The sequence below is a fragment of the Melopsittacus undulatus genome, chromosome 5 (assembly GCF_012275295.1).
Source record: "Melopsittacus undulatus isolate bMelUnd1 chromosome 5, bMelUnd1.mat.Z, whole genome shotgun sequence".
Classification (NCBI taxonomy): Eukaryota; Metazoa; Chordata; class Aves; order Psittaciformes; family Psittaculidae; genus Melopsittacus; species Melopsittacus undulatus.
In genome coordinates this window covers 37,822,485-37,837,159 of record NC_047531.1, presented here as the reverse complement: position 1 = coordinate 37,837,159, position 14,675 = coordinate 37,822,485, and the positions used below count along the sequence as shown (strand labels likewise).

Genomic DNA, 14,675 nt, shown 5'->3' with positions numbered 1-14,675 from the left:
CTTAGCCCTGTGCTCTTACATACCCAGGGACCCATTATACCACAGGTACAAAATTAAGTTCTCCCATTCCAGGGATAATTTATTTTCAAATCTAACTCTGTGTGAACTGCTGAAAGGGCAAGCATAAGCCAATTTAAGAAGAGAAAGATAAACCTGAAACATTTTACAATTGTATTAAAATACCCAACACACACCACTCAAGGCAATTTGTCTTGAACGAGATCACATTCCCATGCTTCAACAGGTTAGCAGAACTGATCTGTTCCACCACAGCACATGACAACGTGTTGGCATACAGAAGCTCAAAATCTCTGCTGTATGCAGATTGTGCTGTTTGCAAGATGGGATGAATGAGAGGCTTGCCAGGCAGCCTGTTGCGGTTCCAGATTCTCCAGCTAATTGAGTGCTTGTCTGGACAGCTTTAAACTATACCAGCTGCTAACAGTCCCCCTCGGGATCATTTGCTAATTGCAGATTACCAGAAACAGCAGGGCATCCCTTTCTACTCCAGGGGTAATCCTTGTGCTGGGATGGAGGGGAGGAGAATTTAAGAACCAAAAACGCAAGACTCAGCTGAGAATTGACTGCATGCTAAGGACAACTAATAAGTTGATGAATGCTTGAGTGATTTCTGGTGCTTTTGTGCTCTTTCATGCAGGGAATCTATCTTTCACCATACTAATATCAGCCTATTAATTCATCAGTGTGGGTATTACACACTGGAATGGCTTGTTCAAGTGGTCAGTATCTGCGTTTGCGCTAATCCACGTCTGCGCTGTCCTATCAAATTGATGTGTCTGTGTTGCCACTTGTACTGAACTCACTTGTCTGCTCCATCTCACATGAGAAAGCCTTTATCTCATGTTTTCCCACACCAGAAATATGATTGTCAGGTCCTTGATGTTACATCAGCACAAAGAACATGAAGCTGTAATCTGTATGCCTAGGACACAATTTCAAATGATAAAGTTTTAATAGCAGCAGCGATCCTTAAAACGTCTAATCCTCCTTAGCGACTTCTTTGTATTTCTCACCAGAACTATTTTGAAGCTTTAGTTACCATGTAGGCACCCATTTTTTCTTACTAATCTTTGGAAAGTGCAGAAATCCTGCACGAAAGCTGACAAAACCCTGAGTCAGATTTCAAATTCCAAGATCGCTTCTGTGAATGGCTCTCCAAATCACAAAAGTTTCCAGAAGATCTTTTTACTGCCGATACCTGTCTTAACTGTGTGTCTGTAAAGCTTTGGTCTGACGGTGCTACCTATTGCATGGAGAAGAATTTCTTCACCTGTCACTAGAGGGCAATACAGCTGCTCACATCATTACACCTCCCCGGCAATACTCCTGGAGGCAACTCTGCCTAAATCGCCCGGTGCGAATTTCACGTCAAAATTCCCATTATTTCCTCTACCCCTGCTCAGGTGCTAGCTTTAATAGTCACTTGTTGAACACTTTTGAACAGATGATCCAGAATGTCACTAACAGGAGAAAGTCACTGAGGGAGAACAGTTGATGCTGTTTACAGCAGTAGGATTTCTCAGTTTGTTACGCTTCCTCGTAGCGGTCATTGTCCACACTGCAGCGCTGAGAACAATAACTGCAATTAGATTCAGACACATAGTCCCTGATTTTAAACTACTGATGCCAAAGGAAGATTTATTGCTGACTTAATTTCATACAGGACTTGTTCTTTGGTACTGACTTTTACCCACAACTGCATATACCAGAATATTTTTTATAGTGGATTAAACTCACTTTCTGAGAAGTGATTCAAGAGCAACACAGATCTGAGTTTTGTGCAAACTGGGGTGAAGGGGGAGAGGGTTGGGAGAGAAGGAGGGAGGTTGATCTGTCACATGTAACTCACATATTGCCAAACAGGCTAACTTGTCTTAACCTGCAAGCACCTGGCATGAAAACTGTCATTTTGAACATTCCTAAATACAGTAATGCTCTCATTTAACCATGGCTGTGTTGGCTACGTTTAATGGTGGTGTAATTTCCAAAGGAGATAATGCGGTGTGATTACGTAGTATCAAAGGTGATTTTAGTTGTTTCACTGAGATTAAGTTTTTACAGCCCACTCTGATTTTTTACTGCGTTGCCCAACCCTACTCTCTCTTGGAGTCAGAGTTCTCTGATTTCTTGTGATTATCTTGGGACAGTTTCCAAGTATGTATATGTTGGATTACCACCTGAGTGTATTTTCTTCCCTGCTTACTCAAGTGGTGCCTCCAGATAATCTTTCAAGGAGCCTATAAATATATATATATTCAAGCCTTGCAAATTCAAATGTGAAGCTCACATACTTGACTCGTTTCTCTGCAGACATGTTTGCAGTATAACCCCAGTTTTTCTCCCATTCAATGCAGAAAGTGCAAGTAGGTCTAACTAGCCATTAACTTTTTTTCCCATACATAAAGAAGGTAAAAGACATCTGTATTTAGTTCTTGCAAGAATTTTCTTTTGTACAGAAGGTCTTGTCAAATCAGAAGAGCTAAAATATGGTGGAGTTAGAGTATGGGAGGAAAGGATCTGGGGAGAAAAGGCTCCGGGGCTCTCTCCTCCCCCCAGATGCAACACATGAAGGAACACTATTCAACAGAAGGCTAATAATATATATCTCTTTCAACCAGGCAGCCTTGTACATGGCATGCATTCCTTGTCATATGTGATATGGAAGTCCCTCCCATGAACTAAAAATACTTGAGGGGTCTGAACATAGATATATTACCACCATTTTTAGCTGTACATGCTTCTGATACATTGGTATATTACAGACACTTGCATTAAAATACAATTTGGTTCTTTTTCTCTAAAGCTTTGGGTTTTGTTTTGGTTTTCTTTTTAAAGTGTTTTTTAATTTAGTTGTAACTTTTTATTTAACAAGTCCCTTTTATTAAATACAGCTTCTCTTTGAAATGCAAGACTTGTAATTTTGGGGTTGGCTTGTATGTCCATTCCCTTCAGTATCCTCTTTCTGATGCTGCCCAGTATAGCAAACTTCAGAAGAAGGCAGATGAAATCCTGCTGCTGGTTAGAATGAAAACTGCCATTTTTCTTTCTCAGAAAAATTATGCACAATTTAAATAGTTGTATTCAACACTCAGCTATATCCTCATTCATATTTTAAAGTAAATGTAGCTGCTTTCCTAATTTTTGTTGCTGGAGGCCAGCTTCACTTCCCCTTCCCCCCCCCCCCCCCCCCCCGCCCCCCTAGTTCTTTCCAAACTTAAAGACAATAAAAGGTGATGAAAAAGTCTTTGTGGTGAATCCCAAGTCTAGGATATCCCCAAGGCATTGTGGTTAGTGCAAACCCAAGAAAAGCATTTAATTCTGTAGATAGAATCCAGCCCTTTCAGTAAGTGAATACACGCCTATTAAAATCTCATCTTTTTTATAAAACCCGACAATTCCAGGTAGACATTTTGATAGTTTTGGGCAGATAAATTCTCTCGAGTCCCTCTGCACACAGCGGGGTTTGTCTCTGTGCCCCAGGACCACATAGGCACTGAGGAAAGAGCAGTGAACAGTATGGACAGTACAGTTAAAATGGAAAAAAAAGGTTGTGGGTTTTTCTTCCTAACAACTCTCCTTCTGAATCGAATTAGCCATCAAAACTCAGAATGGGAACTTTAAAGCTCCTCGCTTCCTTCTTTCTTTCTGCTTCCCCCCAGAACCCCTCACGCCCTCAGGGAAGCAGAACGAGGTGAAGCCATCATGGACATCAGACACCGCACCTCCTCAGGACACAGCCCAGCAGCAGGGCCAGCCGGCGGGCCCAAAGGGGCACCGAGCCGCCGCCAGACATGTGCTCGGAGCCCTTTCCCTCCCCTCAGCCTACAAAGAGGGACACCAAGAGGAGCAGGAAGAGAAGGAGGGTCGGTTTCACCCCGAGGGGCTGCCGCCTTCAGCGGTGAGGTGACGACAGAGCCTCGCCGCCCACCCTCCGCTCTGACAGGTGAGAGCCGCTGGAGAGGCGGAAGGAGGGAGGGGTGTGTGCCCCCACACCCGACCCTGGGCGGGCCGGGGGACCTGAGTGGATGGAGTCCGCGTCAGTCAGGGGCAGGGCGAGGCCGGCGACGGGGGATAGCGGCTCCCGCCCGGCGGTGCGGCTCCAGTTGTGGAGGAGCGACGGCACCATGCGGGCGGCCGCCGGGGTAGGAGAGAGGCACCTGCTCTCTGTGAGGGGAGGCGGGCTGAGGCGGGAGGGCTCCCTCCGTGGGCTTGTCGCCGCTACGGTGCCGCTGTAGCGGCAAGCCCGCCGGTCCCCGCGGCTGTTCGGTTCATCTGCTTCTTTCTAGGACGTGGTGGGCATCCTCTGCCTGGTGTCGGTGGCGGCCGCGCTGGATTTCAAGTACCACCACGCCGAGGAGCTGGAGGCGTACCTGAAGAGGGTTCACGCCACTTACCCCTCCCTCACCCACCTGCACAGCATCGGGCGCTCTGTGGAAGGTAAGGGAAGGGGCAGTGTGGGAGGGAAAGCTTTCTGCTTTATTTAAACTGAGACACATGGGTAGAAGTGGCTGCGGTGGCTTTTCGTGGGCGCTTGCTGGCGGCAGGGCTGCTTTAATCCCGAGTGCCGGGTTCTTCTCTGCTTACATCTCTGAAGTTTCCTCTTCCTGCCGCTTAAGCGTGAATAACGAACTCGGATGACACATAGTGCACTTCAGCTAGGATGGAAGTGCTCAACACCTTTTTGTTTGAGGATTGGAAACCTCCCGAGTGGCAATTTCAGACACAGGGCTCTCTTTTAAAGAGCTTAGGATGTTGTGGTACCCCGTTTGCCAAGTGCCATTCTAGGTGGGGCTGTAATAGGAGTGTGTGTTTTCTAACATGTGGCTATGTTAAAAATAACCTCTCTTTTGGCTCTGCCTATTATTCCAGTAAATCAGGACTGGCTAGAAAAAGGATTTCAATTTCCATACTGATATAAGGTCTTATGCCTTAAAAGAATAATGGGATTTCAGTCTCAAATCCCACAGGTAAATACACTGAAATCAGTAATTGCCTTTCTGGCCTTATATAGGTATCTGAATTTAATTCTCTATAATACTTTCTTACCATAAATTTGGGGGGGGGGGGGGGGGGGAAGAACTTGTAGTTTAAGATACTAGAAAGTTTAGTGTTTGCTACCATATAAATAGTATGCATCTATCTAGCTTTAAGCGAAAAAAAAAAAAAAAGTAGTTTTCAATTCGGGAAAGTAAATTGCAGAGGCATTAATTCTTTAGAGCCATCATCTGTTCTTCTAATCCCATTTTAGACCACTGGAAGGAGACAGTGTAGCATCTATTATCAAATCTATGCATGTGTTTAAAGAAGTCTGTTGCCTTCTAGGTAGATAACTGAAGAATGTTAGTAGCTTCTTTTCATGCCTCCTTCCTTGTGTTAGTATGTGTCTTCGCATTTTTCTTGCGTATACTTACATTTGTTTGGGACATAACTCTTAATTGATGAGAGGGTTCTGTTTCAGTGAGGTATCAAACAGCTGTTGTCACTATGGATATATGATCTTGTCTCTCTGTGTGGCTGCACTCGTGTTAGAAAGTGTCACTGTGGGAATACTCCAAGTAGACAAGGAAGGCATGTTCTTCCTCGTTTCACCAAAGGCAAGATTGTATTGGATTGTGTTAATCATTCATACAGAGAAGGCTGGTCCCTTTAAGTGCAAACTACCACTTATCCACATCCTCATTTTCCTACCTTGAGGGGGCTTAGCTAATATTTTAATGATAGGACTAGATTCTGACTTTTCTGGCAGGAACTTTGCTGGCTTATCTCCATGCAGGTAAGAAAGAAACCCCTTTCATCCAACCTGAGACTGAAATTTTGACATGTAAAAATGTCTAGACATCTAAAAGTTGATAACATGAAGTGTTCCATCAGCATGAAAACTGGAAATGCATCATCTCTTGATTGTAACTCAGCAGTATACTGAAATTTCATTTGTATTTTGGTTATATTACTTTCTGCTCTGCCAACCTATGTGAGAAAAGAGAATTGTGTGGGCTCTGCTTTCTGCCAGCTACATGTCACAATTTGTGAAAAGGGATTATTTATGCTTTTTGCATCTCCTGTGTGCCTGCAGTATTTTTCTGAACAGGATAGTGGGCAGTGGGAACTTTCTTGATGCCATGTAAAGCAGAGTGTCAGTGAAAAATGTTCAGTGCTTTTCTTTTTCCTGTCAAGAGATTTTTACCTCTGTTAAGAAACATGCCTTTAAAATCCCCTGAAATATGGTAGAGGATGGTATTAAATCAGGCTCTTTGTTTTTTTGCTCATACTAAAAGTGTGTGGAAACAGAAGTGTTATAATTCTGGTGGAAATTAATATTCAAGTTTGGTAAATGGGCTCAAGTTCTGTTCCTTTCTGTGTTAAACTGACACAAACAAGAATATATGTATGTACTTGCTCTTACTGGCATGGGTTTACTAGAGTCCTGCTACCAGTTAGCTAAACCATGACAGCAAAATGTACCAATTGATGATAAACTAATTTAAATACCTTTTTACAAAGGCACATAGTGACAGGACAAGGGGCAAATGGCTTTAAACTGTTAGAGAAGATATTTAGACTAAGCAAAATGACTTGTTCTAGCTTCTCTTCAGATGCAGTTTGATCATCCTGGTGGCCCTCTACTGGACTTCATCCTGTGTGGTGGTGTCTCTGTTGCCCCAGGAAATCCATAGCTGAACATGGTACTCTAGATGTAGCCTTACTAATACTAAGTGGAAGGGAATAATAATTTCACTCAAGATGCTGGCTTTTCTTCTTGCTGATGCTGAAGCATGCAGGTTGCCTTTTGTGATGTGAGAGTACACTGACTCTCATTTATCTTGTCTACCTGAACATTGTTCCCACACCCTGGAACCCTGAGTTTGCAAAACTGCAGCCTAGCCAGTCTGCAGCTTGAACAAGCATTGGGGTTATATTTTTTGGTTGATAATCCCAATATGGGGTTCTTATATTCTAGGTGCAGGACTTTGCATTTGCCCTTGTCAAACTCCCTCAGTTTTCTGTTGAGAGATTCCTTCAGCTTGTCAAGGCCCTTCTGAATGGCAGTCCTGTCCCTGCTGATGTTAAACAGTATCAGCTTCACTATTGCCCCTTGAGGAATGTTGCTAATAATTTGCTGTCACTTGAACCACGAATTGCTCAGTCCAGCCAGCTTCTGATGATACTGTAGACTATTTCTCTAATCTGTATGTTCCCGCCTTGTGTATGAAGATACAGTGAGTGTGACAAAGTAATGGAACAGGCTGGTTAGGTAGGTTGCGGAGTATTTACCCATGGAGATATTTAAAAGCCATCTGGTCACAGTCCTGGGCAACCTGCTGTAGGTGGCCCTGCTTGAACAGGGGAATTGGGTCAGGTGACCTCCAGGGGTCCCTTCCAACTGATTCAGGTTCTGTTGAAAGCCTTGCTAAGGTCAAGACTAAAGAGAGTACTTTCTTTTCTTTCACTGAGCTGGTCCTTTCTGCATGAAAGGTAAGCAGTCAAGTATGATTTGTCATGCGTATATTTGAGGCAAGACTTTCAAAGTATGATTGATATATGTAGACTACAAAAGCAGTGTACACAACAGAGCCACTACCAAGAGTCTCAATGAAAATCAAAAGATGACCAATCTGTTTTGTAGTGGTTTACATTACCATATACAAATTCACTAGCCCTCTGCCAGGTTAGTAGGAAGAATGTATTCTAGACTGGCAATGGCCGGTTCAGTCTCCATGTCTGTAGATTTGGAAGCCATGATGTTTAATTATGTATGTCATCTGCTAAGCTATTACCCTCTAAGCTAAGGGGAGAAGGTAGCTTAAAAAGGCAAAATCTGTCTGACAAAACTGAGTGTTATCTGTTTGGCTTTATTTAGTAGGTAGCCTCAAATACCTCAGGATTTTTGTAGGATGAGTTGTGTGTTTGTGAGAAACTGGATATGGTCTTTAGGTAGGCAGAGATGTGTGATGGCACAGAAATCTTAATTTTATATTGTTTTAGGTGGGTTGTTGGATAAGCTCATAAAATATCTTTGGCATTAGCTCTGTTTTCTAATGTACGCAGTATCCAACCTCAGTACAGGATGTGCACTTTATAATAATAATAGAGGAGGCTGCAGAGCTGTGTCAGTCGGGAGGGAATGGACCTGGTGTAATCATATTGACTTGTCCTGTCTAATGGCACCCTAGTAAAAAACAGACTACTCTTCAGCAAGCAAATCTTAGTGTGTGCTGTCAAAAAGGAAATATTTGATGTCTGAGTATGATCTGTGACTTTTAACCATTTAAGATGCAGTTCTTTTATTTCTCTTTGAAAGGAATATGAATGTGGTGGAAAGCAGACTTAAAGATATAATATTTAGACAAGCAACTTTGAAAGAGCTAAGTGGCTTTTGTAGTAGATATGCACTCCTTTAAAAACTCTTTTCAGGTACATTTATGGATGCAGATAAAGTGACTATAGCTTGGTTTAGATCTGGATTTTTGGGGACCAGGCTGTATTTTTAGAATTCCAGTCAATTTGGAGCAGTTGTAAACAACATCTTTAAGCTAGATCTTGCTCACTGAGCAGAAAGTTGTGTATGGTTGAAGTACCTGTCCTTTACCTGGTGAAGAGCTTCAAAGCTGACTTCCTAAATTAGCAACTCTGTGGCAGATTCCATCATTGGAGAGACAAAAAAACTAAGCTGACCAGCTCTTAATGTGGTTTCATTAGAAATTCTCAGAAGCAGCTTCTTGAAAGAGAGCTTTCCTGGAAGCTTTTAGGTGAGAACTTTGCAGTTTAATAATTCTGTTCTGCTGCTTGCTCTTCAATTGCTGTGTTGCCCTTGACCTGGCACATTCCATCCATTATTCTTAAGCACTTTGCTAATTTTCACTAGTCCACCAAACACCATACCTCCACTTCCCTTCCCCCCCCCCTTATAATTATTCGGCTGTCCCTGCTCTATGAACAGGTTGAAGTATGCAGGTGTGTGTTCAGTTTTAAAGTTCATGCCCAGGCTTCCACATGTCTGGGTGCACAGAGGATATGATACACTATGTGGAAGGAGTACTTGGCAGGGCTTCCAGCCAGCCAGGTTTCTCAGAGTGTTAGAGCTCATTATGTCTGCTTCCTATCTGCATTCATGGGTTTCCCTTCTCAGTAAACAGAAGTGCATGGTGCATGCCCAGGTTTCTGTCTGATAAGCTGCTGTGACTTCAGTAAATGGAGGGTGCAGTAGGGACTGGGACTCAGGCAGCTCAGTAGGAAGGGTGTATCTGCCTGTTAATAGAGAACTTGGGCAGTTCACCTGTCCCTGACATCCTGCACAAATATCAGTGGAACATATGCCCAATATATGCCATGGATTAAGTTATTTCCTCACTTTTCTGATACAATGTGATTGATACTTTTAAGTGTTTACAGGCAGCTATTGAACAGGGGAGTGCTACCTTAAGGGTTATTGCACTTCTGTGAAAATATTTAATAGTAAATACTGTACTTTTCTATTCTGGATATTGATACTCTGTGAATGTAGCTGGAAAATGATGCTTACCTGGAACTTACTTTCAGAAATTGTTTTTCAGACACTTCATGTGATACAGTATGGAAGGAGCCTGGGTTACCAGCATCAATAGTAAAATGCACTGTAAATTTTATTGACTTTACATTAGAGATGCTTATATTCTGGATGTTTTTACTTTGTTTAAAGTACTAGAAAACAAGTTTTACTGCTGGAGGAAACAAAACTGAAATGCATATCCAAAAAGTGTTTTTAATCTACTGTAGTTCTTCTCATCAGGTTAGTTTCAGGGGTCCTGGCACTCTACAGAAATAGAATGAGAAGGTTATACATAGCCCAGTGTACTCTGAAGTAAGTTTCTCAGTGTTAGTCATTATTAAATGCTTGTGCAAACTAAAAATGAGTACCAGTGTATTTAGAAAGAAGTTTATAAAGAACATTTTTTGTCTTGAAATGAACACATTTTCTAGAGGAAAATCCACAGGGAATGTTCTATCTTTAAAGAAAATATTGCAATTTTTTTCTTGGCTGCATGATGTGAGGTATATTTGAGTAGAAGAATACTACCTTCTGTTTGTTCCACTTGCATGGTCCTTTCCAATCCTAACTATTCTATGATTCTATGACTGCTGCAGATGGCTTTCCTCCTGTCTCCAGTCCTTGATAATGTCTCCCATTCCTCCTCATCTCTCATGCCACGAATTTCTTTAGCAGTGTGGATCACAGGCTTATCGTGAAAGCATGGCATATGTAGATAATATAAAGCATTGAGATTTTCAGTGTTCATTTTTAGAACAAGGACGAATAAGAGATTTCCCACTGAGGGCTTTATGTAAATCATACTAAAGTCACTTGGCTCAAGTCCAGAGTTTCATTTAAAAATGGGTGTTCTAAAACTTACTGTTATAGTTGGCTTTACCCATTCTTGCCTGCCTCTCCTGAAATTTCCTCCCTGCCCTTCATGTGCCACTTACTCTCTTTGGTCCCTTTCTTCATTACCATCTTTGTTTTAGTTGTAGTCAGTTCTTGCGGTATATAAAGTCTTTTTGTCCTCGCTGAAGCTAAAAAGTTGAACATTTAACAACATTTCAATATTTAACATTTAAAATGTTGAAACATAATTTCATATTTCATCTGACTGTATCCTCTAGCAATTTAGTTATCGGAATTAGCTCAAGTGGGACTACTGTGTAGTTGAAGAGTAAATATAGTCCTACTTCATCAGTTCAAAAGTCCATGCCAGTACACAGGTAAGTCATGTGTAAGCTGGTTTCTGATAGACAAGTACAAAGACTTTTGTTTGATAACATGACTTAACATTGTTGGTTTGTTTTTTATCAGCATGGCTATGCAAATAAGTACACGTAACTTGTATGTAGCTTGGTCAGTGTCAGTTGTATAAAAGACTGATAAGACATTACTCTTTGAGGTGCAGTCTGTTGAGCATGTTGTGACTCTCTTGCAGTGAAAACAAAATAACTTGCTTAAATATTCACTTTATGCTTGCTCTGAATTGGTTGGTCATTATTTTGAGTTCTGTGCTACCTCCTACCCCTAAAAATAATAATGGAAGTATGTATGAGTTATGCAGTTTTTACATACATGTGCACACACAGCTTAAATACAGTTCTTCAGAGAATCTTGTGGGAAGGCTTTTGAAACAACTTTTTGAAGGGATCCTATCCTAGCAACATAGATCAAACACTTCTATTACAGAAATTGTTTTCTACTACTGGAATCTTTATGTTGTAACTTTGAAATGGAGAGATCTGATGTATTTGGAAATAGTTCACTGTTCCTATGAGCAGCATTTATTTAAAACCAGCATTGTGGGAAAAAATCTCTGCTCTCTTGCTTCCTCTCTGTCCCTTGCTTTGTAGTTGTCTAGTTGTAGCATATATTTGTCAAGTTGGTTTTTTTTTTTTTTTTCAGAGCAGTAGAGGTCTTAAGCCTGAAGCCATCCTGTTTTCCCTCAGCAAGATTTTACAGATTTCCATGTTTGTTTAGAAGTAGACAGAATTGACAACTGGATATTGTAATTAACACCAGTGAAGTTAACAATGCTGGGGAGCTTGTGTGTGTAATAGAATCAGCAATTGCAGCTGGTGGGTGCAACTTGATTCTTGACTAGCTGGTGATGAGAAAGTAAATATATAGAAGACTGTTCTGTTACCTAAAACCAAACAAAAAACCTATTCCAAACATCCAGACATGGAGCTCAGGATACTTGGAATGTTGCACAATAGGAAGATTAATTACTGGGGTCTTCCCCCTCTTTACTTCAAATAGGATGCTGCTTCTTAGAGCACTGTACATAAACTTTTAGTGACGTGAGTAAGAGGTGTGATCTTGAAACATGGTTTGTGATCCTTCTTATAGCTCATAATTGTGCTGACAATTTGACTCTAACCTATGAACTGTTGATTGCAGGGGACATATCAAACCTGTATGCTCACTTTGAGTTGCTTTCTCTATGTAAGTCAGTGTTGACTTACACTGGTCCTATATAAATATCTACTTCCTCAGGCTGATGTTTTTTTAAATGCTGGGGGTAGCACAGGAAGAGAAAGATTCTCTAAAAAAAATCATTAATCAAGAGATAGCCTTCAGTCTTTGGGCCATGCTACAGGGCTTATGTTTCCTTAGGTATAGGGGAAATGAGGTGAATAACAATATCAGTGATCAGTGATATTGGTTGAATTGCCCTTTCAGTACAATATTGCTCATGTAAAAACAAATTCTGATTGCAAACTTAAAAAGAAATAAAACTCATCCTGTGCCTATATTGCCCAGAAACTCAATCCATTTTCATTCTTCTCTCACTTGAGGAGAGCACAGTAACACATTCCTCCTAACCCACTTCAGGGGATAAGTCTTTCTAGTAAAGTTCTTCCAGTAGCTTTCTAGTCACTTTCCACAAAAGAGCAGCATGCCTTTTGCATCCCTTCTGGATAGCCTTTCTGCCTAGGAACACTGACTGGAGATCCTTCCAGCTACCTGATTCTCAAGGTGGCCTAATTAGAGCTTTGCTGTATAGCTATGGTATGGGATACTGTGTTCAGCTGGTTCACATACGTACAAATGGAGACCTCCTTTTAATGTATTAATTAGTTGATAGGCAAGATGTGACTTCTTACCCTGAAGCATTTGTTCCTTAGGCAGTTGTTCTGTGCATGATTTTGCATAGAAGAGATACCTAGTTGGGTTGGGTTTGGTTTGGCTTTTTTAAAGGCTTTTTCTTTGAATGAGAACTGGATGTGCACATAACTGCTAGTCTTGCTTTCTGAACTCTTACGAATTAAATACGTACTGGAGATGAAAACAAACTGCATAGGGCTAGCTGTAGTTCTTCTCACCTTCCAGCTGAGATATTACTCTCCCTATAAACCACTCCTCTGGCACAGTGACTCTTGTAATCTATGTAGTGGCTCAAATGTGAGGAAGAGGTCAGAGGATGCTTCGAAGCAGATGATTCTGCACTTTGATATCTAGGGCTTACTTATATTTATGGGAAAGGTCAAGCTAGGGCATATGGAGTTATTTAAATTACCATAGCTGCTGTGTAACATGCTGAGCTCACAAGGGATTTAGGATAATTGAGTTACGTTTCCTGTTTGTTCTTAGCCAGTGTTTTCTCCATCGATTGGTCTTGCAGTTATCTGCATTTAAGTATGTTGAGCAGATCTGAAAAAGTAACATTTGTCCTAAATAAAATAAAACCAAACTATGCTCTCAAGAAATACAGTCCAACTGCATCAGTTCAAAAGTCCAGTCTGGTCCAGTGTTCTTTTCTCCTAGAACAGCTGGAGGAAATTCCAGGAATAGTGTAGTCACAAAATGCTACTTCCCAAGCAATGTATAACCTGGCTGTTTCTGGCAAAGTGTTGTAATTGTGGTGGACCTAAAGTAGGGTCAGTACTTGTTTGGTACGTCATTGCATTAGGCTGATCTCAAAATCCAAGAGAAAACAAAGGCCACCAGAGCATGTTTTTTTGCAAAGACAAAGAACTAAGCTACTGTTTTTAGGTAATAACACTGAATTTTAGTTATTTGTAAAATATGTGTTTGCCTGTTGCCTATCTTAAAAGGCAGTTGCTAATGTTTCAAAGGAGACATTTTGTTACCCATTTTAAAGAGAATCTGGAAGCAACTGGTTAAACTAATGTAGCTTGTCAACTAAACCAGAAAGATGATGTAAGGATTGGATTCGTTTAGAAATGTTAAGAAGCTGCTCACTTTACAACTTGCTTGCTTTACAAGTAATCACTCTGCTCATGATGGTCCAATGGCACTACTGTGAATGGATAATATTTATTTCTTTTATGGATAGAGAAGCTTTCCTGAAAATTACAGTTTCACACCTTTCTCAGAAAATAAAGGACACATTTTTAGAACTAGGTTTAAAACCCCCATGGTAATAGAAACAAGAGTTAGTGGAAAGGAAAAATAGGCTATTTGTTTTCTGGGAGTGAATATGAAACCAGTTAATATAAATATTGGGAAAAGCCTTTTCAGGCTAATTCTGTGTGTCTGGTGTTCTGAGTGAGCAATACTGGGCAAGATTAGCGTGTATTTTAAAAACAGTATTCCCTTCTGAGTTGTTCTTATTTGGATTTGTAAAATTTATTTTTATTTTTTTATTTGTGTTCAAATAAACCATAAGGTGCTATTGTAGAGATTGCTCTGGACTGGCAATTTTTAATGTTTTTATGTATAAAGTGTGCTTTTGTGCTCAGCTTGATTATGAGAACTTGGAATGGAACAGTTCAAGTCATGTATACATAGGAAAGAAAGGGTTGTTCTCACAAGATACAAGTCCTGTGAAAGTGTCTAAAGCAGTAATGTATGTCCCAATTGACCAAGGATTTGTAAACCTTTAGAAAGATAAGCAAGCACATGAACCATGAACTGTTTTGACTTGCTTCCTTTCTCAAGTGCTTTGGTTACAAATAAACACTGTCTCGGGGGGGGGGGGGGGGTGTTTTGAGAGTAATTTCGTTATTTCTTCAGTTCTGCTTACAAGTAGTGACTCTAAATTGGATTGGCTGGTATAGTCCGTGGATGTAGATAGGTGCTTATTAAACTGTGGGAAAGAGTTTGGTTTGTTGTTTGCGTTTGCTAATTTTTTTTGTTGTTTTTCTTTTTCCTTTAGAGAGAGGTAGCCTTG

The 14,675-nt window shown here is 40.9% G+C and overlaps 1 protein-coding gene across 1 annotated transcript in view; it reads left to right on the top strand.

Annotated features, from left to right (window-relative positions):
* The first annotated feature begins 4,029 nt into the window (after positions 1 to 4,029).
* Positions 4,030 to 14,675, top strand: part of CPM (carboxypeptidase M) — a 30,880-nt gene continuing 20,234 nt past the window's right edge. Inside the window, exons 1-2 of the mRNA XM_005142580.3 lie at positions 4,030 to 4,163; positions 4,308 to 4,458. Coding sequence (XP_005142637.3) covers positions 4,047 to 4,163; positions 4,308 to 4,458 — 268 coding nt within the window. The 5' untranslated portion in view covers positions 4,030 to 4,046. The remainder of the gene's footprint in view (positions 4,164 to 4,307; positions 4,459 to 14,675) is intronic.